The following is a 27482-nucleotide window of genomic DNA, read 5'->3' on the forward strand; positions in this document are numbered from 1 at the left end:
TCTCTGTACACTGCTGACTGTTGCTTGGTACAGTAGCTGATGCTCACATAAGACTGCAGAACGCACATTTAAGACCTATCTTGGATAGGCACTGTAAAAAGAGATAAAAAGTGGAGATTGTTAAACTTCATGTTGTTGTTTGACAGGTGACGTCTTCGTAGATAATATCGAGACGTGCTGCAACACGCGCATTAAGCATTGTTCGTGTGTATATTTTGTTTCAAGTTTTTTTTCTGGCTAGCATCAACATGAAACCCCAAAGTATATAGAATCTAAATCGGCGACTTACGCGTTTATTTTTTTCATTCAGGTACGTGTCAGTAATTATTATTGTTAGCATGCAACGCGCATAAGCTAATGTCCAAAAGGTAGGTAAAGGTTTTTAAATATTTCAGTAAATGAAGGGAATTGGTTTATAACGTAAACGTGATTACAGCCGGTGTATTTTAGCACGAAAACAGACGCGAATGCATAAAAAAGCTCGTACAGTCTCCTGAAAGGCCGCTTATCCCATTTAAGATGGCTGTTTTCATTTTTAGTTTGATTTGCTTGTATAATATTTTAAGTTTAAGGCCTGCAATAAGATGTTTGTTTACAACGGACACTCCCTAATATGCATCAATACGTGTTATGTATAGTTATACTTTTATTGTGGATGTAACCTTAGGATCTTTAGTATATTAGGGAATTATTAATTTGATAACTGAGATAGAATGGTTTCTGAAGCAAGTGCAGATTGGAGTTTTAACTGGAGACATTCTGTTAGCTTCCCTGTCATACGTCCTTGTTTATAACCCAAATTCTATACATGTCATACACCCAATAAGCTATGATTAATATTGTCTGTTTACATGTGTAGTTGTACAAGTAAACTAATGCATTCTCATTTACATTTAGTAATTGAAATAATGGCAGTTACTATCTAACAAAAGCTGCTGTTATAAATCACTTAGGAATGGGTTATATCCTTACATAAAGTTTATAATGTTTATTCCTCTTATATCTGGTGGCGCTTCAAGGTCGACAAACCTGAAACTGATGAAGGCGTTGCTTATGAAAAAGACTTGGGTGTTTATGTTGACACATCGTTTACATGTTCTAGACGAGCAATTAAAAATGCAAACAAAATGTTAGGATGCACAGTTTAAAAGCATATAATTTAGATGAAGGGATGGTATATTAAAATTGTTTAATGCACTAGAAAGGCCTCATTAAGAATTTTGTGTATAATTCTGGCACCATATTATGGAATGACGTACAGACTCTGGAATGAGTCTGGAGGAACAGATACATTTCAGGGTTGAGCAAACGTCCTACACTGAAAGCCTGAAGGAACTAAACCTTTTTAGTCTTGGACAGAGAAGACTATGAGGGGATCTCATACAAGTTATTTGCAATCCTCCGACAAAAAAGACCTCCTGCAGTGACAAAATCAATTCAGCTGATTTCTTCAAAACAAACTGTAAAAAATGAACCATGTTCCAGAAACGTGTAAGTGGTAAATAAGGTGAAGTGCATTTTAAATTGAAGAATATCAGGCATTTCTTTATCCAAAGGGTTGTGGGAGTGTGGAACAAGCTGCCCAGCCATGTTGTTCAAGCCAATAGCCTGGCTTCCTTGACGAAACAGCTGAGATCAGTTAAGTAACAGATGGGCCTAGATGGGCTAATTGGCCTTATGTGATCTTCTAAACATTATAATATAACAAACCGAGACTTGTGCCTCAGCCTGAGTGTTCATGGGTGAAATTAGCGGGATGGCACTGTCACCACGAGGTTACTGTCGCCAGACAGGCAGCACTGGGAGAACACTTGGTTCAGAAAGGAGGGAGATGGAAGGGAATCTGAGAGTGCATCATTCAGATCCTCCTTTCTGGTACTCCTAAAGCCTCATAGTTCACCGTAGTTCCGCCACACAGTCATTTCTCAGATGAAAACGCACACGCCTCTCTAGTACAGCCTCCCAGCATTAGAACAATGTAATCAATCGCCATCATGCTGGCCAGGTGTGTATCTCGTCAGTTTCTAGAGCAGATCTTCAACATCAAGCTGTGCAACCACAAAATATTTGGGCGGTCAAACAAAATGAGAGAAACCGCAGAGAAAATATTTTTTTATCCTTTCCAGTTGTGGATTGAGAAATACCTCAAATTTAAATTCTTCCTTTGAGAAAAGTATAAAAGTATTGGGGCAAAAATCATTAAAGCAACAAAATATGATTGAGGCTGAGGAGCACAGCAATAGTCAGCGACAACAAGATGGCAATGGTGCAACTAAAGAAACCGCAGAATGACCTGGTTTATGGAAAAAGCACTAGTAGCTCATAAAGTGAGGTACTGTACTTGCTACTTTAAGGGAATCACAATTTTTTCTGATTTAAAAATAATTTGTCAGATACCATTGACCTTAAACTTATTGAAAAGTACATTTTTTGAAACATGCATAATTTGAAGGGATTGAGGCATCTTTTGGTTACCATACAAATAAGTAATTTGTTACCATACAAATAAGTAATTTGTTACCATACAAATAAGTAATTTTGATATTTATTTGCACTCGGAAGACATTTTGCATTGTTCTTATCTTTCCATTAGAAACGCAGGTCTTGTACTGACCATTCTTCTACAAAATACTTTTAACATACTACATTATGCTGATAGACTGTATCACATACTGTAATACAAAACGTTTCAGCATCATTGTTAGGTAGAGAGGAACAAATTATTTTAATGAAGAGGAACACTGGCCAGTCAGTCACTTAGATTTGGTTCGTAAACTGATGTATAGCTTACTTTGAACTGTTGTGGACAAGGTGTGAAAGATTGGTATGAATGTGGTAAAAAGATAAAAAGACAAGCTTGGTTGAAGCTGGGATGGGCTTCCACATGGAGTTGCCAAACCTTAGAGTACCTTACTCATAATTACTACTGCTGTTATACTTGTGAGTATAGAGCAGTAGGATTGCTGGCAGAGGAGAAAAAAAGCGTGTCCTCACTAAGGAGGTCATCAGGTCAGGGCTGATTTATAATCTTTCTGTGGATTGCTGGCCACGTGGTGTTGCAGTGGTCACTGGGTTCCTGGATTCACTTCCAGACCTGGGGTGCTATCTACTACCCAATATGAAAAAAAAAAGACTTTTACTGTTATTTATCTGTGCTAAAAGATACCAATCAAATAAAACATCCAAAAGTCTGCATTTTACGGTAACTATACCAAGCCCAATTAAAACCTTAAAATAGATAAAAAGAATATAGATGTTGGGTTTTGAAGAGACCCACTGTTTTAAGTGGAAAAAGGAATAGTTCTGACACTTTTCCACTCCTTTTCAGACTTCAGCCTGTGGTGCTAACAAAACAAGAAAATTAAACTGCAAATAAGGACTTGATCTTAAACAACCCTAACTCAAAGTTTTGTTCTTTCTTTCATTATAGAAATCAAAATATATCAGTTTATTTACAAAATACAAAATTAGTGGAACACCATAATTAAGACGTTCACTCTATGTTAAATCTCTATATTATGTTCACTCTATATTAAAATGTATTTTGATTGCTCAAGAAACATAAATGATAGAACCAGATACCTCTGTTAGATTGTCTTGCAACATTGTTTTTTGTTGTTTGTCGTTGTATAAGTTATTTTTACTCTTGGCCCTGGATGATCACTCTGTTAAGTGCCTCTGAAGTGCTTACTGGTCTTGATTCTGTTCCTATCTGTTTAAAGATCTGAAGTAAGTTCACCTGCTATTTTTAAAGATGAAAAGGTGATTAACTTGAATACCGTGATTCTCTGAAGCTTTTTAAAAATCAAAAACGAATTTTCTGACTGCATTAGTACACAGTGTTGTAAACTATTACCTTTCCTTTTTTAAGCCTTTGCACAAAAGAAATCAGCATATTTTATTATTTTGTTTTTTATTTTTGGTGGCTGTTTATGTGATTCCCTAACGGACATCTAGTGATGTAGTTTTTAAACCACCTCCATGCATGTGCCAGTAGAGCCTTCTCGTTTTCCAGCCCTCCTGATCTCTCAGTGTTAATGAGGCTGCTCTCAGCAGAGGGAGGGATCATGGAACAAGCGCAGAGGGAGGACTGTTTCAGCCAGGAACTGCAGCTCGAGCACTAAGGAAGTGTTGGGGGCTGAGCTGCAGTAGGGTTTTCATTTAGCTAACCTCCAAAGTAGCAGCAGAGGGGCAAAGTACATACTGAATTTGTGAGCGACTCCGATCTCAGAAGAGGGAACACTGGGACAGAGATGATCTAGAGCTTTCCCCAAGTTTCTGCGTTTCTGCTTGTCAGCTTCTTGTTTTGTTGCTCTGTTATGCCTGAGGGATCAAAAGCACATTGAATCCGCCGTTAAAGGTAAGCAGAGCTCTATCTTCTAGTTCGGTGGTGTGCCTGTGCGTCCCTTTCATGTTTTGTATCGAATGGAGCAGAGTTATGAAGTAGTTTTCCCCTGCCGTTTCAGCACCACCCCTCTCCCCCTGTCCCCAGTGAAGCTCATCTTATTAAGAGCTCTGAAGAGGTGATGTGGAAATATTTAAGCTGCTCATGGAAACACAAAAAGTGCTTCATGCACACTTGATTTCCTTTGGCTCTCAGAAGAGAAAAATAATGAACCTGCAAAAGAAGCTGGGAAAAGAGTTTATACTCTAAAGTATGATTGGATGTATTTTACATGAGTGTTTTAGTGCCCGGCTGTAGTTTTGGTTTGGTTTCAGAAACAAGAAAACAAAACTGCATCAGTCAAGGAGGCAGTTTGGCACCTAGTGCTACAGCTGGTATTTTGTAGCCTAGAGGCTTTGCTGTAGACAGCCATTGTTAATGACATGTAAGAAGTTCCATTACCCTACATCCCTGTTTTTTTTTTACTTTTTCTTCCTTTCTGCAGTAACAGCCTGTGATTATCTCTTTTACCTGAGGGTCTTTTTTATGTTGTGATAAGGGAACCGGGGTAATAAACTGTTTGTCCTGGAAAGTAAGTGATTAATCGAGCACTGATAGCAAGGCAAACAGGTGTGAACAGTGAGGTAGAACTCTACCTGACATCCCGTTAACCTCTTAGTGGAATTAAAGGGAGCAGCAAGAACAGCATGGTGGCTGGTACAGAAATCTGTATGTGCTCCTGACTACCAGCCACAGTCGACATGTGTAATCTATTAAACTGGGAGTTTGCAGGAAAGCAAGAGAAAAAAATCCTAATCCATTTTGGAACGCATTCCTCTATAACCTTTGGGAAAGAGGCTGATAATTAGGCATTGCTTGTTTGGCAGCTCTTTCAGTTTAGGTTCCCGTTTCTTTTTGGACTCGTTGGGGAAAATGTTTTAAATTGTATTTTACTTGCACGCGGATGCATGCTTTTTTCTGAAGTGTTGTTAGACCAGTGACAAATCTGCATCAGTGTGTTTTTAAACTGTATTTTGTAAGAGGAAAACAAATTTCCTCTGCTTTTTAGTTTTATTCTGCAGTTCTTTTTGTGGGCAGTTAGAATGGGTGTTTCATTCCTTTCATAATGCATAAAACCCCATCTGAAAATAAACAGTTTGGTCACGTTATTTTAAAGCTATTACGACACACATCTTATATGTGGTGATGTTGGGGGACTCACCCAGTTTTACTTCTGTTTACGCATGCTCATGGTGGAGATAATCAGTTTCTGTTGAACAGTGGAGTGTAGCAACCTTGATAAGGGGTATTTGAATAAGAGTTTTTTCTTCAGTTTATTAGGTTTAATTGAAGGGTGGAAACATTTATTTTATACAATAATTAATTATACAACGGTAGTTTCCCATCTATGATTGGCACCCACTTGTAAAACCAATAAAAAAAACATCATTGGCATGAAACAGTAAATGTTGATGACAGAGAAACCAGCAGTTGTCCGTTGGTATACTAAATGAATGCATTGAAATGAACTGAGCTCAGCCTAGTGTTTTGTACTGCTTAATGAGTAAATGTTTTAATAATCCGATATTCCTGTTAATTTTGACTTGAGAAAATATCGCGCAAACCTGGGTGGAATAAAGAAGGTCACTTTCTAAAAAGCAAATTATTTAACTTTCCATTCAGTTATTCTTTATTAAAGTGACACTGGAATTGCCACATGTGACACTTCCTTCAAAATACACTGACAGCACATTAATTATTTTCTGTTCCCTTAATAACTATTTTTAAGTTGCATGTAGATGTAACAGATGCAAAGAAAGGCATAGTTTGTACAGTATATACTCACAAGACTTAAGTGTTTCATCACTCAACTCATTTCTGTTTCTTCCAGATATTCCATAAATCATGGAATCAGTAATCATGAATTTCCATTATTGCGCTGTTAAGATTTCCCTGACGGAGATCGGAAGGTCTCAACGGCTGCTCGTTCAGGTTCCTGCAGGGCCTTCGCTTAGCAAAAAGTCAGTTTCAAAATTTTGGTTTTGTCCATTCGCAGGATGGTTACGCGTCAAGCTTAAAATGACTCTAAAATGACAGAGGAAGGCTTATAAGAATGGCAAGTACTAGCTAGCATCTAGACTTCTGGCTTGTGAGACAAAACATTATACCTTCTCCCCGATACTGTATGAAGACAAACCTACAGATTCCGTCTTCAGTTACCAGGCCCAGGATGATGGGGTGGAGGGTGTGGTGGTGACAAGCGCTGTATCCTACATCTCTTCTTGCCTTTTGAGAACGTGTTAACGGACCGGCCTACCTCACTGATGTCCTGAACTTAAGTGTGCATCGGTCTTTCAAGCCCTTACCACATGCTTTCGGTGTGAAGCACATGTTCACGTGGCTCAAGAATTTCTTACAGGACTACAGCATCTGGGGTATCCCAGTGCTTCATTAGTCACTGTTACCTCTTGACATGACTCATGATTGAAGACCTTCTGAACTGCTGCTCCACTGCCCACTGGCAAGTCTTTGAGAACTGAATGGATCAGGGTTTCCCTAAGTAGGTAATTCAGATAAATGATATGGTTTTATATAGCCTGAAGTTTCCTGAACAGGATAACATAACTGTAGTTTTCACAAAATTTATTCCTTCAGATTTGGCATGATTTCCAGTAAAAGACCTGTACTGTACCTTGATTTTTTAAATGGTTTGAACTTGTAGTTCATACAGTGTACACCGGCAACTCTCAGGATTCATTTGTGTGTCTTATTATAGTTAAAGGTGGTCAGTATATTGGCAGATTTTGATGCGTAGAATAAATAATGCATCGCATCAGCAGAAGAATCTGAGCTCCGTTCTTTATTTTCACATTTGAGCCATCTGCTCTGTTAATGATTCATAGGTGAAATGTGCACACAGTAACAGATAAAATAAACCTAGGAAAACAACACTCCAGTTAATAAGGCTATGCTTTCTCCAATGTTTTTTAAAAAAGGGTTCTCCTCTAGAAAAGCTTCGCTTGAATAACAATATAAACATTGTCTTTCTGAATGAGTAAAACAGCTTTAGGTGGATACATGTTTCTTAGAGGCCATAGGTCATCATTTTTAATTTGAAAACATACTGTTTTCATCTGCCTTTGCATGCATGTTTAAATCATGTGAAAGACTAGATTTACAGGAAGAAGGCCTGTAAAACTCTAGATTGCATACATACACACTTTTGAATGTTCTGCTGTGTTGAACTTGCTAAATATATCTTTGCTTGGATTTACACAATTTTCCACGAATCCAGATGTCGTAAGTTCCTTTTGCAGTTTTGCGTGTGCAAAGTCGCTTTGTCCATCTTCCTGTATTTTTAAGGTCACATTACAGTCTCTGAAGTATTGGCTTTTGTACTTTTGTTTAAGCATTTCATAAAATAAAAAAGTTCATCTCCGGTCTTTGGTTTTGTTCATGATTTGGATGAATAGCATTTTTTGAATTAAAAAAATAATACACCTGTGGTAATGATCTGGCAGCGTCCCCGCATGGCATTTCCAAGGGGAGAGCAGTTTTGGATGCAGTTGTTAGAGGAAGCTGCACTCCTGTCAGATGGGAAGATGCTGAGCGTGGGTGTTTGTGAAAATGAACCCAGCCTACCCAGATCCAAGAAGGGGATGTGTCCCCTTTCTAGCGGGCTAGAAAAAAAAATGGATAAATTATCAGAAAACTGCTTGAAGGAGTTTTGAAAGCCAGGAAGCATTAATCCTACAAATATTTAGCTTCAAAGCACACTCACAGCTGGTGTGTCGCCTTTTTACTTTTATAGGGTTACATTTCATCCGTGCCACGCTGTGCCACTTTCAAGTACTTCTTTTTAAAACTAAGAATCCATTATCTCGCCTTTTAATTGTTAAACTGGACATCCCTTCTGTGCACCTTCCTGTCAATTCAAGCACCATCCAGTGCTTCCCAATTCTCTACTAGCCGATAGCTCCGCTTGTTTCCCCTGCTAGCTGCCTCTCGGGTTGCTGCACTACTCGTTGTTATCGTTGCCTTTGCTGTGCACATTGATGCTCACCTCCCTCCCTGGGACCGTTCCTGTGATGAGCACTGAGGGTCTGATCCAAGTTAAAAAGCACCTCCCACTGGGTGTGAAGGGAGCAGACATTTCCAAGGTAGTAACTGTAACATTCGCTTCTACTTTGGATGTGTATTTTACAGTCCTCTCCGGCAATTGGAGTATTATATATATATAGTGTGCCATTTAAGCCAGGCCTTTCTGTTGTTTTTTTTGGATGTTTAATCATAATAAATGGCTCGACCCCTTACATATACACCAAACTTGGAAATGATAGAAGTGTATCAATCATTCTTAATTTTATCCTGAAGGTATACAGTACTCTATATTCAAAATGCAGCACGGAATTGCGATTTGCAATTTCATGGTCTGAAAAAACGTTTTGAACTATTTGTTTTGTCTTACAGATGTTGCAGTTTAACTGTTGTTTTGTGCTCATGTGTCCACTCACTTTGGCTTAGTTTATTACTTTTTAAAATTGTATTTCATTCTGGATCCTGTTGCGTTAGGAGGAAGATTCAGAGACATTATGTAACCCAGATGCACAGCAAGGGTGTGATGCCTCCTGGGAATATTATTTTAATGAATGATTTTTGATGCATATTTTAGCTCTGCTGACAGTGCTTATATAAAAACATGTTCCCGGAGGGGATTCATTTAGAAGTTGAGACGCTTTAATCTTCAGCATCTGCCAACTGGCTTGTTGCAGCTTGTTGAATGGATTCTGTGAGTTTCTTTTTTTCTGCCTTTTCAACTCGAATTATAGAGCTATGTGTGGGCTTTGAACAGTTTACCAGACACCGCTCATTCTTGCCTTCAGGAGGAACTACCCCCTTCCCTTAACTGAGGGCTTTGGGAGGCAAGAGTTTAAGGATAAGAAAACAGCAGAAACGATAATAAAAAATGCAGGCTTAAACAAGTCCGCGCGCAGTTTGCTCTATATGAAGTTAGTTTTCTTGGTCGTCTGCATGAAAAGCAGGATTTCAGGCACCTCTGTAGTTGTTCTGTCTGGTAAAATACTCCGAAAGGGGCTTCATTTGTTTAAAGAAAAAATACTTAGTGCAGAGGGCCTATTGGGAGTAAGGAGCTCCTGGTGACGTTTTGAGCAGTCTGCGCAAAACTAAGGTCTCAGGTTGAGTCGAAGGTGGTGGCTTATTTGCCGTGATGTTTTCAGTAATCTGGCAGTTTGACTATTACACTGCTCTGGTTCTTTCGGACACATTAAAACTGAAATTGTGCTGGTCACTTTAAACATTGTTATAAATGGAACAATTCCTGCTAGATGAAATGGACCCAGTTTAGATTTTAGGCCTCTGGTTGTCGTAGCTCGAGAAATTACGTAAGGCATTCCTGCACTGAATTGAGCAAGGCTGCTGTTTCAGTTACCTGTATATACTATTCATCAGTAAGTATATATATTTATTTCATAGCTGTTTTTCTGAATGCAAATTAAATGTAAATCACGTTTACTAGTGCTACTTTTTCTTTCTGAAAGAGATTATCACTCTTTAGTTTTTCACTGTCTTTTTTTTGTTAGGTAGAGACTCTTGAGGAACAAAGGAAAAAAAATTGTGTGTGTGTGTCAGATTTAAAATCAGTTTTATTTATGTTGAACAAGAAAGCAACTTTTGTCAAAGTTGAAGGGCATTAAGGATTCAGGAATTTTGGGTCATCTTTTGTTTTATTTAAGTAGTAATATAACACTTTTTAAATGTATATATTGTGTAATAAATCCAACTGATTCCTTTCTTAAATGTATCCTTTTTTTCTTTATTCCTTTAAGAGGAATTTTAAAACTTTAAGAGTTTTTCCCCTTTGGTTTACTGGGTGCTTCATTCAGAAATCCCTGTAACAGTGTATTGAAACACTGCTGATCTGACCAAGATGATCTTTTCTGCTGCTGTGCCCTTGTACAGTGTGGAAATTGTAAAAGGAGCATAACCTTAGTCTTCTAATTGCATTATATCTAAATGACTAAGCCTCAGACTGGGTGAGCTGGGGAACAGGGTTACATCAGGAGTCTCCAACCCTGCTCCTGGAGAGTCCTGTCCAGCGGTTTGTATTGGTAGCCATAAAATCATTGATATCTAAGGACGTGGAACACCTGAGCTGTAATCAGGTGAATGATTGAAGTAATTTAGCGATTATTTAAGACAAGAAAGATGGAGAAATTCTGATTCCCTCAGGGATGAAAGAATTGGCTAAACTGATCAATAATGTACAAGTCATCCCAATCTTAAAACAAGCTGATCTGGGGTGATCTGTGAGACAAACTGGATCGAGGCTCTCTGGGACCAGGGTTACAGACCCCTGTTTAAATCATCTTCAGCCCTGGGTATTAGTCTCAATGGGACACTGCTAGTCATATTTACTTAGAAGTAAGTCTTCATACCCCAGAACACAAAACAAGTTAAATGTGGTAATAGAAATGTTAGTTTCCTGTACTGATGACCTTTCTACTGCATTTCATGAATAATTGCTTCATTCCACTTGGTAGTGGCCTGTGTTGAAAGCTACTGTATGAAACTAAATCAATTTAAATACATGAATATTCAACTACATGCAATTTTAGTGAACTCATTTGTAATAATAATTGAACTAATGTGTAATAATAATACATTAATAACAATGTAATAATTTAAAAGGTCACGCAGAAAACACAGGTGCAGAGGGACAAAGTCCAACCTAAGAACCTAGAGCTGTGAGACAGAACTGCCTACTGCCATAGCATCTTCCACAGGAACTCATTTTCTGTTGAAAATTACAACAGCTGATTTGCAGTCTGAAACAAAATTCTTTGCTACACACTAGAATAAATGATGTTTGGATGATAAATACTGTACAACAGTGGTCTTGGGAATAATTGTATTACTTCAGTACGCATCATCGGTGTCACTCAGGCATCGGTAATTGGATCAGTCAGTAATGAAATACATTACTGACGCTGTCAGACAAGGGCAGTGGTTATAGACAAGGCTAGCTGGCAAGTCCGAGTGCGGCTCCGTATTGACCTGCAAAACAAAGATAGTCAGGGACATCTTTCACAGCAACGATTCTACCCATTACAGTCGAAGGACCCAAAATATATAATTTTTGTTTAAAGAAAAAGCACTAAAACAATGTCTAGAGAAGCACCTTTTTGTTTGAATCTTGTTTATCAGTTTATAGTGATGACATTTGATGATGGTGATTATTTTTTGAAATTCATAAAAACAACTGATGCTCATTCTCGAATAGATGATCTTCCTTGCTCCTTTCCCTAAAGCCTTTCCATCTGTTATTTGTCGCGTTCACCTACGTGATTCTTTGTTCTTTTTAAGGCGTTTCTGAATTTAGCTGGACCTAATCGGTGTTTATTGCTGGGCTTCCTGACATGTTCGCAGCTGATGAGTGGCAGTGGTGGTGGTCCTCTTCATTTCTTTGCCTGATGATCTTTCAGCTCGTGGACGAGGGTGCTGTTGAAAACTGTTCTGAGTGCTCAATTGTTACTGAAATGTTCTGAGCATTGCTGAAAATGCTTGATGCAGTGAAGCCCCCCATTCAACACCAGATGAAATGGAGATGAAAACTACTAAAGTTACCAACATAATGCTGTGCTGTCATTTCAGTGTCCTGGAGAGTGGTTCCAAAGGCCAGGATGGAGGAAGGCTATGAACTGGATCTGACGTACATCACAGAGTGCATCATTGCCGTATCCTTTCCCAGGGATTGCTCTGAGGAAACCTACCTCTCCAACCTGCAGGACGTCACTCGGATGCTCAAATCTAAACATGCAGACAACTATTTAGTAAGAACCTCCTACCTTCCTGTTCACGAATGCTGTTTCAATGTCATTTGACATCTGGACCCCCAATTACTTTATATGTGATCAACAATTATCAGAATAAAGTTGACAGATGGGGACGTTGAATTGCAAAACAGTTAGCAAGACCTAACGAGACTGTCCTGTAATTTAGACCAGCAGCAGTACCAGCACACTAGCAGCTGGCCCTTATCGACAAATACAGTAGCTAGTTCGAAATGCCAGAATCCGATTCCAAGAATTATTTTTGTATTGCATTTCTGTGCGTGCCACAGTTTTCTTTGAGATCAGAAGCTGCATCGATTTCAGTCTTGCCTGTGATGAGATCTGTAAATGGAATTTGGCCTCTGAGGTTTTTGGATTTGACGCAACAGGGCAAAGTGTTTGCTTTGCATGCAGGTTATGTCACGAAGAGTTGTTCACTTCCATTGTAACATTTAGTAGTAGTAACATTTCTATCTATAGGCAGCATGAATTTCCTCTTGATTTCCTTTGAACTTCTTCTGCCCCACTGGGGAGAGGCGTGCCCAGCAGGTAGCATAATACTCACCAAGATGTCCATCCACACATCCTTTGTCAGGTCCACTGAGGGCACACTAGTATTCCTTGCTGAATAAAACACTCTGCCATTGCTGCCTCTGTCTCAGATGCTCCTTGGCTCACAGAAGACAATGATGTACAGTAGTTCACAATTAGCCATCATCCATGAGCTGCAGTATAAGCATGCTGCTGCACAGGTCAGACATTCCTGTGTGTGGTGGCCTTCAGAAATTGATTATAAAAGATGGTACAGATAGATGCGACAGTCTTGGGTTGGTGTGCCTTCCGGGATGTGACTTGTCCATCAAAGAGTTGCTTTCCTGGTTTCTCTGGACTTGTCTGATGTTTTTTGAAACTGTGCCTCTTATTCTCTAGGCATGTTCTGTCATAGACAGTGCCAAGACATGTTCATGGTTATTTCATTTTTTTAGTGTTAATTAAAATGTATTTTTGAATTGCTGTTTATACAGCTTCTAAACCTGCTCATTTTTCCAATTTTAACTTAAAATACCAAACATTGAGCATCCTTCCCTGTGAACACCTGATCACATGAGTTGAGCTTAGTATTTTCTTGCACCAAAAAACAAAATGACTCAGCCTGTTCACCATTTACAATATCAAGAACCACATGAGGTGCTTAATGAATTTTTGGTTTGAATCATAAACGTTTGTGTTCTCTTTGTGCCTCAATTGATCCTTTAAACTAGGATTATATTATTAGATAATCCTTATGGAACAGCATCAGGAGGCAGTGGTAAATATATGCAATTGAAAAAGCAAAAAACAACAATCTGATGTAATGTCCTAATCAGATATCATAATATATTATACATTTTGAGTTATGAATGTCTTTTTTCATGCAGGTTATAAACCTCTCAGAAAAGAGATATGAACTCACCAAAATGAACCCCAAGGTATGTTTTTCTTAGAATTGCACATGAGTAAGTAGATCTTGTGGTTCTGTTTGACTTAGCAGGGTGTGGGTCAATAGTACTGGTTATTCACATTCTACATATTAATATGTGTGTGCGTGTTTGTAGAAAGACTTATCTGCCCCTACACTGTAGTGAAATTCTTATGTAAATAGCCTATGTTTGTAAATGTATTTGCCTACAAGATTTATCTTTTTTTATGGTAGCCTGCTTGTCTGATATAATCATGAATTTCTGGGATCAGTACTTGCTAAAGCTACGAAAAATATAATGTTTGTTGTATTGTAATTTTCTAGTTCCAGATTCTCTGGCCTTGGAAGATAAAGATTATAATTTGCTAAACCAAATGAAAATGTTCAAGGCCAGTACATGTACCCTGGTCAAGGACTAAAAACAGTTTGTGACAATCAAGGGAAAAAATAAGGAATTTACTTTTGTGATTCTACATATTCACTAGTCGCAGTAGTATGAAATTGTAACTAGATGATTTGTAAATTAGGCCTTAATAATTGCTTCCTTCACACAATAATTAATTCTTGAAGTATTGAGACTTGATAGTAATTTTGCAAATGTGTCTAACATGAAGCTAATTCAAAATCAAAATCAGTCTGACATTTATTGGATGTGCAGTATCTCTGGGGGTCTTCTTGGCATATGGTGTTGCTCCTGTATGAGCTTTTATTCAGATCAAATGCCACCACAGATCAGCCAGTTTGCTTCACAGTTTTGGTCCCATACAATTAAAACACACACAGATAAAAGCATTGTTTTTGAATTGAGTAATAGCTGATGTAGAGCACAAATCTGGATTTAATCGTGCTTGATTCTATTTCTCCGTGTGTGTCTAAAGAGGACCGATTGAAAGATCTAAGCTGTGGGATACTATGTGTTGAGCTTGGCAGAGCAGAAATTAGCTCTGCTCCGCTGGTCCTTATGAACTGGTAGACCTGCTGTTTTTCCAGACCATGGATACGGGCTGGCCTGACCTTCATGCCCCTCCGTTGGAGAAGATCTGCACCATCTGCAAGGCCATGGAGAGCTGGCTCAACAGTGACCCTCAGCACGTGGTGGTCATCCACTGCAGAGTAAGCCAGGACTCTCGGTTGCCAACTGAATCATTCTGGTACTTTTACTGTAGAAAAGTGTGCCTTCAGTAGTGTGGTATGTGCAGGTGATGTAATCCTCATGAATGTCCGCAAAACACATTGATGGTCATTTCTTGACACAGACTATGTTGAGCATTAGGTTAGTGGGCAGCCTGGTCTTAATAAAAACATTTGTTCATTTAGACAGTAACAGTTCCCTATTGATGCTGTATGAAACCCATGAGTGGGTCATGTTTTAGTAATAAGGTAAAGAGACAATAAAGCAAAATAATGAGGTAATTCAGAGATAACGCTCAATAATTTGATGCAAATATTTGCAAAAAAACTAAATCCTTTCATTTTTTTTACCAAAGGTTGTCTATATAAAAAATATACATAGTTTTTCTTGTTGAGAATGGGGAATAGGCACTTAAGCATTCAGTCCATGAAAACACACCAAAGTCGAGATCACTGAAGTCTGGAGACCTATTAATGTCTACTCTGCAGACAAAATAAATTGTTTCTGCTCCTGTCTAGCGATCTCTCAACTTAAAAGCTTTTTGATAGTAAATAAAATGAAGATGAACTTGTTACCTTATTCCTCCAGGGTGGCAAAAGCAGAATTGGAGTTGTCATTTCGTCATATGTACACTTCACCAACATATCAGCAAGGTAACATAGATGATAACGATGTTATTATTTGTGTATTTGTATATACTGTATGGTGTACTTGCACATGTATATATATATATTTGTGGATTTGTATAAATAGGCACGTTTAAATAATATTTAAGAACGCTAATGGGTAGTGCATGTTACCAAACTCCAAATTACTTAAAAGCAATGTTGAAAATTGTAAAACAGCATGTAATTCCATCCCAGGTGTACATCAGGATGTTAAAGTGTGCTCATAAAATTTGTTTTTTATGTTATTTAAAATATTGCTGAATGAATTTGTTTAAGGGTGGTAAATTAGTTGAAAGAATGGAATATAGTTTAATCTGATAAAAAAAAAATCTCTTCCTCATTCTCTCAAGACACCTTCATTTTACAGGGTTTTTGAGAGATATATTACCTCTTCAGGTATAGCCACAATATTTCAGATGTGAGAATTTATGTACAAATGCTAATGAATAAATGAAAATTTAAGTTTGATCAGTGAATAACTCCAAAGGACAGGTTTCATTTGTACAATTATAAAGTTACTTTGCTTTTGTGCAGATTCTTTTATTTCGGATTTATCTGTGATTTATGCATTTAAACATTTACTGTAAGCACATCTGTACATTACTGGACAGATGTCTTTAACCGATAAGTTTTATAAAGTGGAAAAACAATCCTGTTAAAGTTTACTGGTAACTTACTTATACAGTATCTCTACTTTTTTCATTCAATAAATGAATTTCCGTTTGTAGCTACTTTAACACTACTTAAGAAGATAAAAATAAGCAAGCTATACATTAAAGAGAAAGCAAGAGTAATCAAGTTTATTATTGACAGATGGTCTTCAATACCACAGACGTGGAGAAGTAGACTTTGAACTGAAAAGACACCACTTTGGGTTGCTAGGGCAAACCTGTAGAGAAAAAAAAACATGCTGTGACTGCACATAAAGCACTTTAGCACTTTTGCTTTCTAAATCATACTAAGTTGCCATTATGAAACCTACCTGAAATCTAACCAGGTCAAAGTAATGCTGCATCTGTAGATAGGGGCTACTGCAGTCCCAGTTTTCATGGCCCTTGCAAAACTGAAAAAAGAAAATTGTTCTTGTTTGTGCATTTTCGGGCATGTCACCCTAAGCCTGCTGCCATGGGTTTGAAATGTCACCGATACATACATACCGATTTCTTTTCCAGTGCTGACCAAGCGTTGGATCGCTTTGCAATGAAGAAGTTTTATGATGATAAGGTGTCCGCCATAATGACGCCGTCTCAGAAACGGTAAGTCACGTTTTTCACGCTTTGCTGAGAGAGGGAATATTAGTTTTATAACACTCCATGATGCAGATTTAGATTACACACGTCCGGAAATGAGATAATTTTTTAAATGATTATGAAAGCTACCTTACTTAAATGTCCCTTCCCCTGAAGTGTATGGGTAAATCCATGCCGTTTCTCGCAGTCAATCTGAAAAGAACATTTGTTTTTCCTGAAGGAGAAAATGTGGCAACCGATCAAATTCAGAACATCAGAACATCAAGAAGGCAAATGTCCGCATATAAATTTCATGAAAAATGAAAAGAGTGCTGAATTTAAAATGCGGTAGATTGCCTTCTTTAGCCTCAAACAAATTCACCACACGAAACAATGTCAGGGGGACAGAAATTGTACTAGTTATGACATCTTCTCATCTAAGATCTTTCCTGATCTGAGATACGCCTCAATGCGTATCACTGGTGTCCCCCCTGTGTATTCTTTAACGTCCAATGGGTGCAGAGAGATGTTTATCCCACTTGACCCAGATGCTCAGTCCCAAACAGTTCAGAGCATTAGGGTTTCTGCCTTTATGTTAGACAAAGGAACACGTAAGTGTTAATTATGAGAAGTAAAAGGAAAGAGACTAGAAAACCGAGCCTTCCAGCTTTGAAGCCTTCAGCATCAGATTAACTACTGCTTGATCCTTCATAGCCTGGACAGTTACGCAGCGACTCATTCTAATCCCCTTCTATTAGACTACCGTTTTCAAAAAGACAACACCGTCCAGGTACAGTAACAAACTTGTCAGGCACTTCTGTTGAGCTAAAGGAGGACCTCCGAGTTGAACATCTGCATTTTAAAGCACTTTCGTCTGTCTGGCTAAGTTCTGCTTTAAAGAAAAGCTTGTTTTTCCTGATTTAAATGATGCTGCCACATCTGCTGTCTTTCCCTAGTTCATATATTTAGAGCTCTATAATTTAGAGATGGAACAGTTATCTTTTTGTAGCTTTGATCTTTTATTTTAATAGGTTTCTCTGTATCCCGTTCAATTACTTCCTTTCTAATAAATTAGGAGTCGTGACCTCAAAATTGTAAAGGGTTTAGAAGGAACCCGTGATTTAATCTGCTGCCAGTTTCTTTTCTCCTCAAGAAAACAAGAGCAAAAAGTAGTGTGCCCCTCGGTTTCCAGTAGTGACAGGAAAGAAAAACACAGCTTAACTTATATATGGACAAAGTGCACAAGGACTTTTACTTCTTCGATTTCTATAGGCTGCAATCTACTTGTATGCAATGAAAAAGGAAGGAGTTTACTCTTTGGGTGCCAGGAAGTCCACTTTACCTTCACTTTCATTGCAGGTATGTGTGGTTCCTGAACAGTCTTCTGACTGGGTCCATCAAAATGAACACTTCACCCCTCTTTCTGCATTTTGTCATTCTTCATGGAGTACCCAGTTTTGACACTGGTGGAGGTAAAGGCTTCTTATAAGCATGATCCAACTCAAAACCGTACAGGTATTGGTGGGAAGACCATCAGGCAGTGGGTGAGAGAGCGATTTACTGATTAGAGATGAGTCATATGGTCACAAAGTTGCTGCTCCTGGGATCAAATGGAAGCCAGTGCTTTATTTGCTCCTGTTGGATGGAGTGGATATTATTTACTGGGATAGGACATTTCCTCTTGACTGGCCTCATCCAAGTCCTGGACCTGCAATTTTCAAACATGCTGCTTGATGTAACGGTCTGCTGCTTGTTTTAACCCAATACTAGTATGCCATTGGGCATTGATTTTGGAGTTTGCATTTGTAACTACGTTTTGATTTATCCCGGATCCTTATTTGTTCAGGAGTATTTTCTTTCTTGATTATTAACCACTTGCCTGGCAAAATTTACTAAGAAATTCACATTCGTGCTACATGTTCAGAAGGGACTGTGGATACGTTAATGAAAGAGTCAGAACAGTTCAACGCATAGAGTGAGTAGCATTGTATAATACAAGAATCATTTTGACATTTAATTATTAAATAACACAATTCACAAACACATGAAAGTAAAATCTACCTCGTTTGAATTCAGAAGGGGAGCCGCTATTCATAAAATGGCTTGGAAAGATTTAATCATTTTTATTAAGACTGAATTGCTGGTCTGTCTCAGTACACCTCATGAGAATAAAAGTGCCATGCTGCCTGGTCTCTGAATATGAAAAGCTTGAAAAGTGTGAGGAAAGAGAAATCCTTGTAATTACTGCAGGCTTCCAGTGTTTGGTAGCCTAATTAAGAGCACTCAAAGTGTGTGAATTATTTTTTTCCCCATTCAGAATTATACAATTTACACTGCTGATACAAAGATGATTTTTTTGCTTGCTGGTATCTATATAAACATTACTTTTGTAAAAAAAAATTTAATCCGAAGCACATTTTTCTAGTTAAAAGGATACTGTCCTTATTTTACAGTCTGTCACCCGTTTTTGAAAGTCTACCAGGGAATGGAATCAGTGTACACCTCAGGAATTTAGTAAGCCTTTTATTTTATTATAAATATGATTGATTTATCTTTATTTTTAATGTCTCTGTTTTTTTAAATCTAAATACTGTTTCATGTTATTTCTGTCCAGTCGTGTGGGAGCAGGTTATAGAAGCAGGATCTGTATTGCCCTGGAACCTGCTCAGCTACTGAAAGGTGATGTAATGGTAAGTTCCTAAATCACTGGAAGAATGCTAATATGTTTCTTAAAATAACTAACTGTGGAGCTAACTAACCTGTATCTAAGATGCTTTTGCCCTACAAAGCATTGATTTACTGATTGCTTACATAATAGTACATATTCAGCTTTGGCGATTGCCCTTTGGTTGATATCGTACATGTGTCCAGATCAAATCATCTTCATAAGTTTCAGGAGGTGTAGGACGAGGTCATAAAATATTGCTCACGAACTTATATGACTTTACCAAGTAATTTCTCCCGCTGTGTTACAGATTAAATGTTATCACAAGAGGTTGCACTGCGCGGCAAGAGAGGTTGTTTTTCGCCTTCAGTTTCACACGGGCGCTGTTCATGGGCACAGACTAGTGTTTGACAAGGAGGACCTGGAAGTCGCCTGTGAAGGTAGGCGACAAAGACAGAGAGAGTCAAGGGGCCGGAAAGCGCTGTCCTGTTCTGTGAAGAAAACCTAAGCAACAAACTAGTTTCATGCATTAAAATGCTGGTAAAGATGGATAGTTTTCTAAATTTGGATTTTTCTTTTAAAGCTTACAGACTTTTTTTTTTTAAATAGAGAGCTTCTAACCATGTGTATGAGGGTCATGTGGTCCGATAAACCTGACAGTGACATAAGCGACAGAAGATTTTTGTTAATCAGTATGTATATTAAATAGTCTGTACTTTGCCTTGTCTGTTTAAACACAGTTGAACTCTTACAGGACTCATTTTTTAACACTTACCCCCCGGCAGCCTGTTCATCGTATGTTTTACCGGTACCACCATCAAATAACCTCTTTTGACTTTCTAGATGACAGATTCCCAGATTATGGGAAGATTGAACTGATGTTTTCGGGAAGTCCGGAGAAGGTTCAAGGTACTACTCACTTAGTTTATTTTGTCGTGGAAGATCCTTTGGGCAGCTCTTGTGTTTACCCCTATTGTGTTATTTCAGTCATGCAAAATTCCACCAGTTGCTCAGTCTGTTAGTCACTGGGCAAGTTGTAGGTGAATAGAATAATGAATGACTTCAAAAGGTGTTTTCATACCAGAGCAAGGGATGTCGAACATTTGTTTGAGTCAAACTACAATAGTTTTTGTGCCAGTTTTGCAGTGGTGATGCATTGCCTTAAAAAGATAAATCAAGCGGAGAATGCTGACAGAGCCCTGAAGCTGTATCTTCCAGCAGCAACTGAGAGGGAAAGCTATGGTCTGAAAAAAAAATTCTGAGGAAGAGAAGGAAATGTAGACACATCACAGTCTCACCACTTTGGAATGAAGATGTCAGATTTGAGCGCCTGTCCTAACACAGGCACCCTCATGGTATCAATCAACAGTGCAGGCAGTTTCAGGAGAGAGGTAATAACTTCATGCAGATTCCTCTCCATATGCCTAAGTCCTAAGTGTACTCACTTATTTCTGATTAAACCGCTTTTAATAGGTGATCAATTGCTGATGAACAGACAGAGGTTGGAATTGTACTGTATCTGACACTCCCACAGTGAGTCAGTGTGTTTTTCCTTCTGCTTTAGTCCAGTTTAGTGCGGTCCTGGAACTCGCTTTTTACAGCACTGGGCTCATAGCAATTACAAACCTCATTCAGCTTTTTAAAAGTGAAAAGAACATTAAAAAAAAAAGATCTGTAGAATATAAAATGGAAGTAAGTTAGCCTGTGATTTTGTACTTGGTAGGAGAGATAGGTGTTAGCAGGTCCAGGGTTGTGATGCACTGCTTTAAAGTATCGCCGTGAATCTTTCCACCACACTGTTAGAGGGTAAATACAGCTCAAGGGGTGCGTTTGGAAACAGGAATAGAATAATTAAAAGTTTTTTAATTGTGTTAGCCTCAGAGTTGAACTGAGGTTTTAGGCATCATGTTCCTATACATTGTATTTTATAATAAATCATTTTGAAAAAATCAGCACTAAAGAACAAGGAAAATGGATAATACAAAAGAAAATGGGAATGGGGCATGATAATAAAAAAGAAGCTGGAGTTGCAGAAAAAAAGTTAAAGGATAGCTAGCTTTCTGTCATTTTTCTAAGTGGAGCTGAAGGGAATGTGGCAACAGTAAGTATTTAAGAAAGAGACGCCAAGATATGGCGACCAGAATTATTGTGACAAGATGAACATTTCTAATTATCCACAAAGCAGCTGAACTCATGTTACATGGCAAAGGGGCCTTAAGTAAAATAAAAATAAAAAATTATATGGTAGAGGGGAAGTATCTTAAGAATAAAAAATAAATAAAAGTAATGTAAAATAAAAAAAATGATATAGTAGAAGGGAAGTATCTTAAGAATCTTTATATGTCATACAGCTACCTTAAAATGTTCAGTTGTTTCATTGGATTAACATTAAAAATATGAATGAGAAATTCATAAAATCGTGACAGTTTACCCATGAAGCAAACAACAAAAGGAGACTCAGGAAATGTGAAGATGTCTGTAGAACTATATCTTTAGAGGTGCCACGGAGTTCTTAATTGAGGATGCATAGAGTTGTCCTGGCTTCAGCCCAGTGTCCTTGTGGGGTGACATCACGTGTGGAGTCAGTGAGTGTGCCTGCCTGTTCCAGGCTCTGAGCTATGGCAGAACGGCCCCGGCGTGACTGTGGACTACAACACCGCAGACCCGCTGTTCCGCTGGGACTCGCTTGAACACATGAGCCCGGAGAGTGAAGGTACAGTTGCTTTTTCTGGCTTCTTTCTCAGCATGCGGAAGAAGGAAGAATGTGCCGTTTTCTTGCACTAGGAATTTGTCTTTTTCGCATCAACCCATGAGACACACAGACAGGGAGAGAAGCTGGGGGTCAGAGCGCAGGGTCAGCCATTTATACGGCACCCCTGGAGCAGCTAGGGGTTAAGGGCCTTGCTGAGGGGCCCAACGGAGTAGGATTCCCCTGCCGGCTGTGGGATTTGAACCAGCCAGAGGCACAGATTCTTAGCCACAGTGCCACCAGTCTGCCCAGTTGACTTTGACTTGTGGCATGTTCACAATAGAAGTAGTATTTGTCAAATGTGTTACATGGAAAACAGTTCTGAGTTTAAGATTGCCTGGCTAAGATTGCCTGCTTTGGTGGTTAGCTGGGCCTTGAGTCACCTTGTGTGAGTTTGACGAAGAAGTACGAAGAAGGTGGGGCTGCACATTGGTGGTGGTGGAGGGGAGACCCCATTACCTGTAAAGTGCTTTGAGTGGAGTGTCCAGAAAAGCGCTATATAAGTGTAAGCAATTATTAAATTATTATTACTCACAACATGCATGTGATGGTCTTTCTCAGAGCCCGATCGTAAGTGAGAGGAAGGAAAAGGAGATTCCAAACCAGTAAACGGCATAAAAGAAGTTTTACAATACTTCAGTAGTGATTGTGTTATTTATAATAATAATTGTATTTGAATAATGTTCCAGACAAGACATTCAGCATATTCTCCTGGCTTTCAGTAGGGTGTAAATCATTAAAATTGAGGTATGATAGAGTTAAAGCCATTTGGTTGTGTTCAGTAAATATGTTCACATCTCTCTTAAGTATATATGGGATCAATGTGAATTATTTATTTACTATTTTTTATAACACATTTCTTTATCATTTATAGCTGCTGTATTAGTATACAAGAACATGGATTATGTCAGGCAAAAAATGTTTATTTTCTAAAAGCTCTTTCATAAAAAAATAATCTCAAATTGCTGATCCATAAAAATTCAGGAAACTTAAAAATAGACCTTAAAAATAGCATTTCCCAGCACCTGTTATGTTAAAAAACAAGATCTGCCACAGATGCAAATATTCTTTCTGAGCGCTGTTGATTTTTTAACAGTGGGTGTTCCTCTTTTAACTTGTTTGTGCTAGTTTGTGGGTGCTCGTCGCATTTGGAATTGAGGCCTCTGAACAATGAGTCTAACCCAACTGTGGGTTATTCTTATGCTTTTCTGCCAGCTGTCTTTTTTCCCGTGAGATTGTTTATTTATACTCAACAAGATACAGAATGAAAAAGAACATAAGAGATACTGCAAAAAAAAAAGAATTCTATTACTTTAACTGATAGAGGAGTTGTAGTGTTGTGTGTTGTTTTGGAAATGTAATCTCTCCAGCTGCTTTAAAAAAGCATGAAAAAAACACAATGAAAAACACTGTTCTTTACTTAGGGGACATTCCTTCCACAAACCTCAAACACTCCAGTAGTATAATTCCAAAGCAAATTTTCTCAGCAAACATTACACCTGAGAGTGAAGGTTTAATTAAATGACAGTGGAATTCAGCACTTGGTAATCAGCCAAGAACTTGTTTTTTAGTGCATATCATTCAATTCTGTGTGAGTGGATGTTGCCAAGTCAAATAAAAGAATTCTGCCTATTGTGATTTTAAGTATTCTACTTATTGTCCTTGATATACTGATCATGTGGTAAAGGAGCAAATATAATCCAGTGAAACATAATGGCAAAAATCTCAAAAGACAGTGTAAACACAGAAAAGGTTTAGTTACAGATTTTCCACTTCTGTTTAAATGAGCGATTATCCCATTTTGTAGACTTGCACCCTCACCATTTTCATTCATATGGTATAATCCAATGGATTGTTATCCACAAAATCAGTTTTTAGAGAGCGATTTCATGATGGATACATTAGTTAAAATAAAATAGATATAAATTCCACAGTCTGGATTTAGGGTCATTTTGCTTGTGTCCACTTCTGGTTCATTTAAAAAACAAATCGAATTTTTAAAACAGCGGAGACGTGTTGATACAGCAGGACAGTCTGAGTGAAGTCAGATTTGCTGGCTGATATGCACTATAAAAAAGTGTTACTTTTTCTCCAGTCTGCAACAGTAGCATTCCAGCTAGGATTTAGAACCACAGTCCTCTGGTCCAAGGTATGTCCTCTGAGTCCAGAGCGATCCACACTGCTTCCTAGGCTGCAGCCTCATCACCCATCATCGCTTCTTTAAAGAGAGACGTGTTGTACAAGTGCAGTAAATCACTGTACCACAAGAAGAGGCTCAAAGCACTGTTGTGGAACAAACGCTTGCACATAATTTACTCATATTAGGGCTGTGCTAAAGTTTACACATGCATATATGTAAAGTGAATGCTGGGAATACACAGAAATATCAGTTATCAAATACTAGAGGCTACCTTTTCCACTTCAGAAGTAGGTCAATGAAAATCCATTCCGCATATTGCAGGTTGGTTGTGAATACTGTGTAACAACTCATCTACAGCAACAGACTATATAATATTACTGTGCCAGTCATCAAACTCCAGTTCTCTGCGATATTGCAGAGTACTGTCTTTTACTGGGCTGTATGAGATTAAGGGTCAACTATGTCCACCCAGGAACCTTAAAGTCATAGTACCAATTTTTTTACACGGAAATTTGTATTTCTATACATCAGTGGACTACCAATTGACTTTAGTTTTGTTTTTATTTACTGTTCTTTATCATATCAGTCCACACTGATAGTAATACATGCCCACACCCACAACTTGCATGACAAAATACATATCAAAATGTACATAACACAAGGTTTCAGCTGTGGAGCTTTCTTCGGGTGTAAGCTAACCACAAACCTTTCTTTCTTCTCTTTTCAGCATGGAATAAACCTTTACTTGTTCCTTTGTTGCCTACAAATGCTGACGCAGCTACCCACTTAAAATGTACAGAAGTTATTTTTTTCAAAATTTTAATAACCTCATGGATTGTCAGTTAAGACAATGAAAAACTACAGACGATGCTCACCCTGACTGGAATTCGTCAGTGCAGTAAGGCTGTGTCTTGAATGACAGGGTTTTATATTCCTGAATATACAGTACAAAGCTACATGCAGTACGAGTGTACTGTGATGAAACACCTCACAAGGTTGAACAGCAGCAGGGGCTAGAACCTGCAGTCCACCTGTTATGAGTCCGAAGGCTGAACCACTTCATTATGTCACCCTCTCAAATTCATTTTTATTTTTAGAAAAAAAGACATGACTTGATATTCCCTGGGTCCAGCTCTGTTTAATTGTTGAAAGAAGTTGCTGTTTCTTTTCATCAAAATAATAAAAGATCACAAGCAACATGAAAACATTCTTGGAGATTGTTACAAGCAATAAAATAAAAGCAATGTGTAGTTCACATGAAACTGTGCTTTCGCACCTGGGTATTTTCATCAGTAAAATAGAAGCTAAACATGCATTTTTTTTTAGAAAGTCATTCAGTTTTCAGATAAATCAAAATTTTATAAAAAGGTATACCCCCTACGCTATGCTGCCCTCCAATTTAAAATAAATAAAGGGTGTGATTATCTTTACAGATATTGCTGAGATAAGACAGAATGACTAAGAGTACAGTAAAATGCACAACAGCACCACCTTGCCCTATTCATTGTTGTTTCTCAAGGACGACTTTCAGAGCGAGCCCAGGAAATCAAAGTTCTTTTGTAATGTGTGCCTGTTACCACTGGGGATATAGAACTAAGAGTTTTAGTGTTACAGTAGTTGCTGATTATAGTGAAAACTGTAATTAGTTAGGCTAAATTAAAACTCCAGCATTTCAATTACAAGTTCCTAGCTTTAGGTCTAAAATATATACCGCATAACATTAAAAAGATACGATGATGTTAAAGAACTGTCTAGTTCAAAATTAAAAACAATTCTTGAAAGTAATGACTCATGGATTTTTAAAAAATAAAGGTGTAATTACAATGTACATGCTGGAGAATTTTAAGTTGTTAAATTCCTAACATAGGTAAATATGTTGGAAAACCGACTATCAACATTTTTTCACAGGTTTTATTGTCTTGTTAGTCATTGATAAGTATGTGCCTATTATCTTCAGAAGCAGTAAAAACTGGAAAAAAAAGATTGCTGTTGAAGCACAGTGGTCTGTGCAGGTTCACTCTTTCCAAACTTGATTCATGCCAATGCTGAAACAATCTGTGAGCCCAGCAATTGAGGTTTTCTGCGCACATCTGGTTTTATGCCAGTGCGAAATATTTTAGCGTTGCCATATAATTTTGTGATTACCTACTGTTGAGAAATTATCTGGCCCCGATTCACAAAGAGTGGAAAAAAATAGCCAAGAAGGAAGACCGTTCTAATTAAAGCACGGTTTTTCAGGGTACAGGAATGTTGTGTTCAGCTCTCAGATGGTTTTGTTTTAAGTTCCCTCTCTCTCTCTTCCTATACGTCTCCCTTGGCTCCGGGAGTTCGGATTACAGCTAAACCCTACTGCCTACTCTTTCTACGGGCCCGCCTTCGTGTTTACATTCTCCTTCTCATATCTGGCCAATTGAAGGTCTCCTGTGTACGCTGCACAAACACTTACCTCCCCAGTGCAGAGCGGCTAAAACGGGGGAGCCTTCCGTGATGTTGTGTGCTGGCTTGGCTTGGCGTCTGCGAGCCACACTCTTTTCTTCTTCGGCTGATTTTCCAAGCGCTTGGCTATGTGGACATTTGGGGGGGGGGGGGGCAGATCGTGGTTACCTGCAGTTAATTAAGAGGTAAGGAGTGTTCTGAAGGGAAGGGGAGCCCGCTAGGGGTGGAGGGAATGGTGGAGAAGGGGGGGCGGGGGAGGTTTGGTGGTGAAGGAGAGCAGGAGAGAGAACCCTGGAGAAATATTGTCACCTTGTGGGGAGGAATGCAAGTTCCCTGCCTGCCCAGAACTGCCTGAGCAAAGGGAACAATCCAGGGCTCCTGACGTGCGCCGCAGCAAGGGTCACCTTGTTCTCCTGTTTCGAGATGTCCGAGTGAATGGAGGAGCCTCCTCTCAGACAGCTCCATGGATGTGTTTATCTAGCTGCTCTGAACCAACTGTGTTTCAACAAGTAGTGAATGAATAGGGGGCAGTAAAGTAGAGGGGGCTGCCAGGCTGCGCTGCTTTTATCATGCATGCCTGGTATTTGGATTTCAATGCTTTGCTTCCCTAAAAGACAGGCATTTAATGGGAGACTGACTTAGGTATGTTAGCTATGCTGTTGTTTGCTTATGTATATTTGGAATGTGGACTTTGAACAGTGACATTATGGATAGCTTTTCTCAATTTAAAGCATTAAAAAGTTGCTTTATGTATGTTTTGTCACTCCTGG

The 27482-nt window shown here is 38.5% G+C and overlaps 1 protein-coding gene and 1 long non-coding RNA gene across 5 annotated transcripts in view; one reads left to right on the forward strand and one right to left on the reverse strand.

The window, feature by feature from the left end:
- The first annotated feature begins 286 nt into the window (after positions 1 to 286).
- LOC148657602 (tensin-3) overlaps positions 287 to 27482 on the forward strand; it is an 83318-nt gene continuing 56122 nt past the window's right edge. Inside the window, exons 1-12 of one of the 3 annotated variants that reach the window (XM_088644064.1) lie at positions 287 to 310; positions 12056 to 12234; positions 13653 to 13703; positions 14684 to 14806; positions 15414 to 15478; positions 16666 to 16749; positions 18082 to 18194; positions 19176 to 19236; positions 19337 to 19412; positions 19698 to 19827; positions 20231 to 20296; positions 21996 to 22100. In XM_088644064.1, coding sequence (XP_088500190.1) covers positions 12085 to 12234; positions 13653 to 13703; positions 14684 to 14806; positions 15414 to 15478; positions 16666 to 16749; positions 18082 to 18194; positions 19176 to 19236; positions 19337 to 19412; positions 19698 to 19827; positions 20231 to 20296; positions 21996 to 22100 — 1024 coding nt within the window. In that variant the 5' untranslated portion in view covers positions 287 to 310; positions 12056 to 12084. Of the gene's footprint in view, positions 311 to 4094; positions 4361 to 12055; positions 12235 to 13652; positions 13704 to 14683; positions 14807 to 15413; positions 15479 to 16665; positions 16750 to 18081; positions 18195 to 19175; positions 19237 to 19336; positions 19413 to 19697; positions 19828 to 20230; positions 20297 to 21995; positions 22101 to 27482 lie in introns of those variants that run through there. The other 2 variants (XM_088644063.1, XM_088644065.1) reach the window with 2 other exon arrangements.
- LOC148657603 (uncharacterized) lies at positions 16272 to 27144 on the reverse strand. Of its 2 annotated transcripts, none has more exons than XR_015941012.1 (5): positions 26723 to 27144; positions 16873 to 16957; positions 16651 to 16768; positions 16476 to 16556; positions 16272 to 16382 (listed from the first exon to the last, which is right to left on the reverse strand). It is a non-coding gene; the product is annotated as an uncharacterized LOC148657603 (long non-coding RNA). The 2 variants fall into 2 exon arrangements; XR_015941011.1 differs by having other exon boundaries at positions 16651 to 16773.

The sequence above is a fragment of the Lepisosteus platostomus genome, chromosome 8 (genome assembly GCF_059453375.1).
Source record: "Lepisosteus platostomus isolate fLepPlt1 chromosome 8, fLepPlt1.hap1, whole genome shotgun sequence".
Taxonomy (NCBI): domain Eukaryota; kingdom Metazoa; phylum Chordata; class Actinopteri; order Semionotiformes; family Lepisosteidae; genus Lepisosteus; species Lepisosteus platostomus.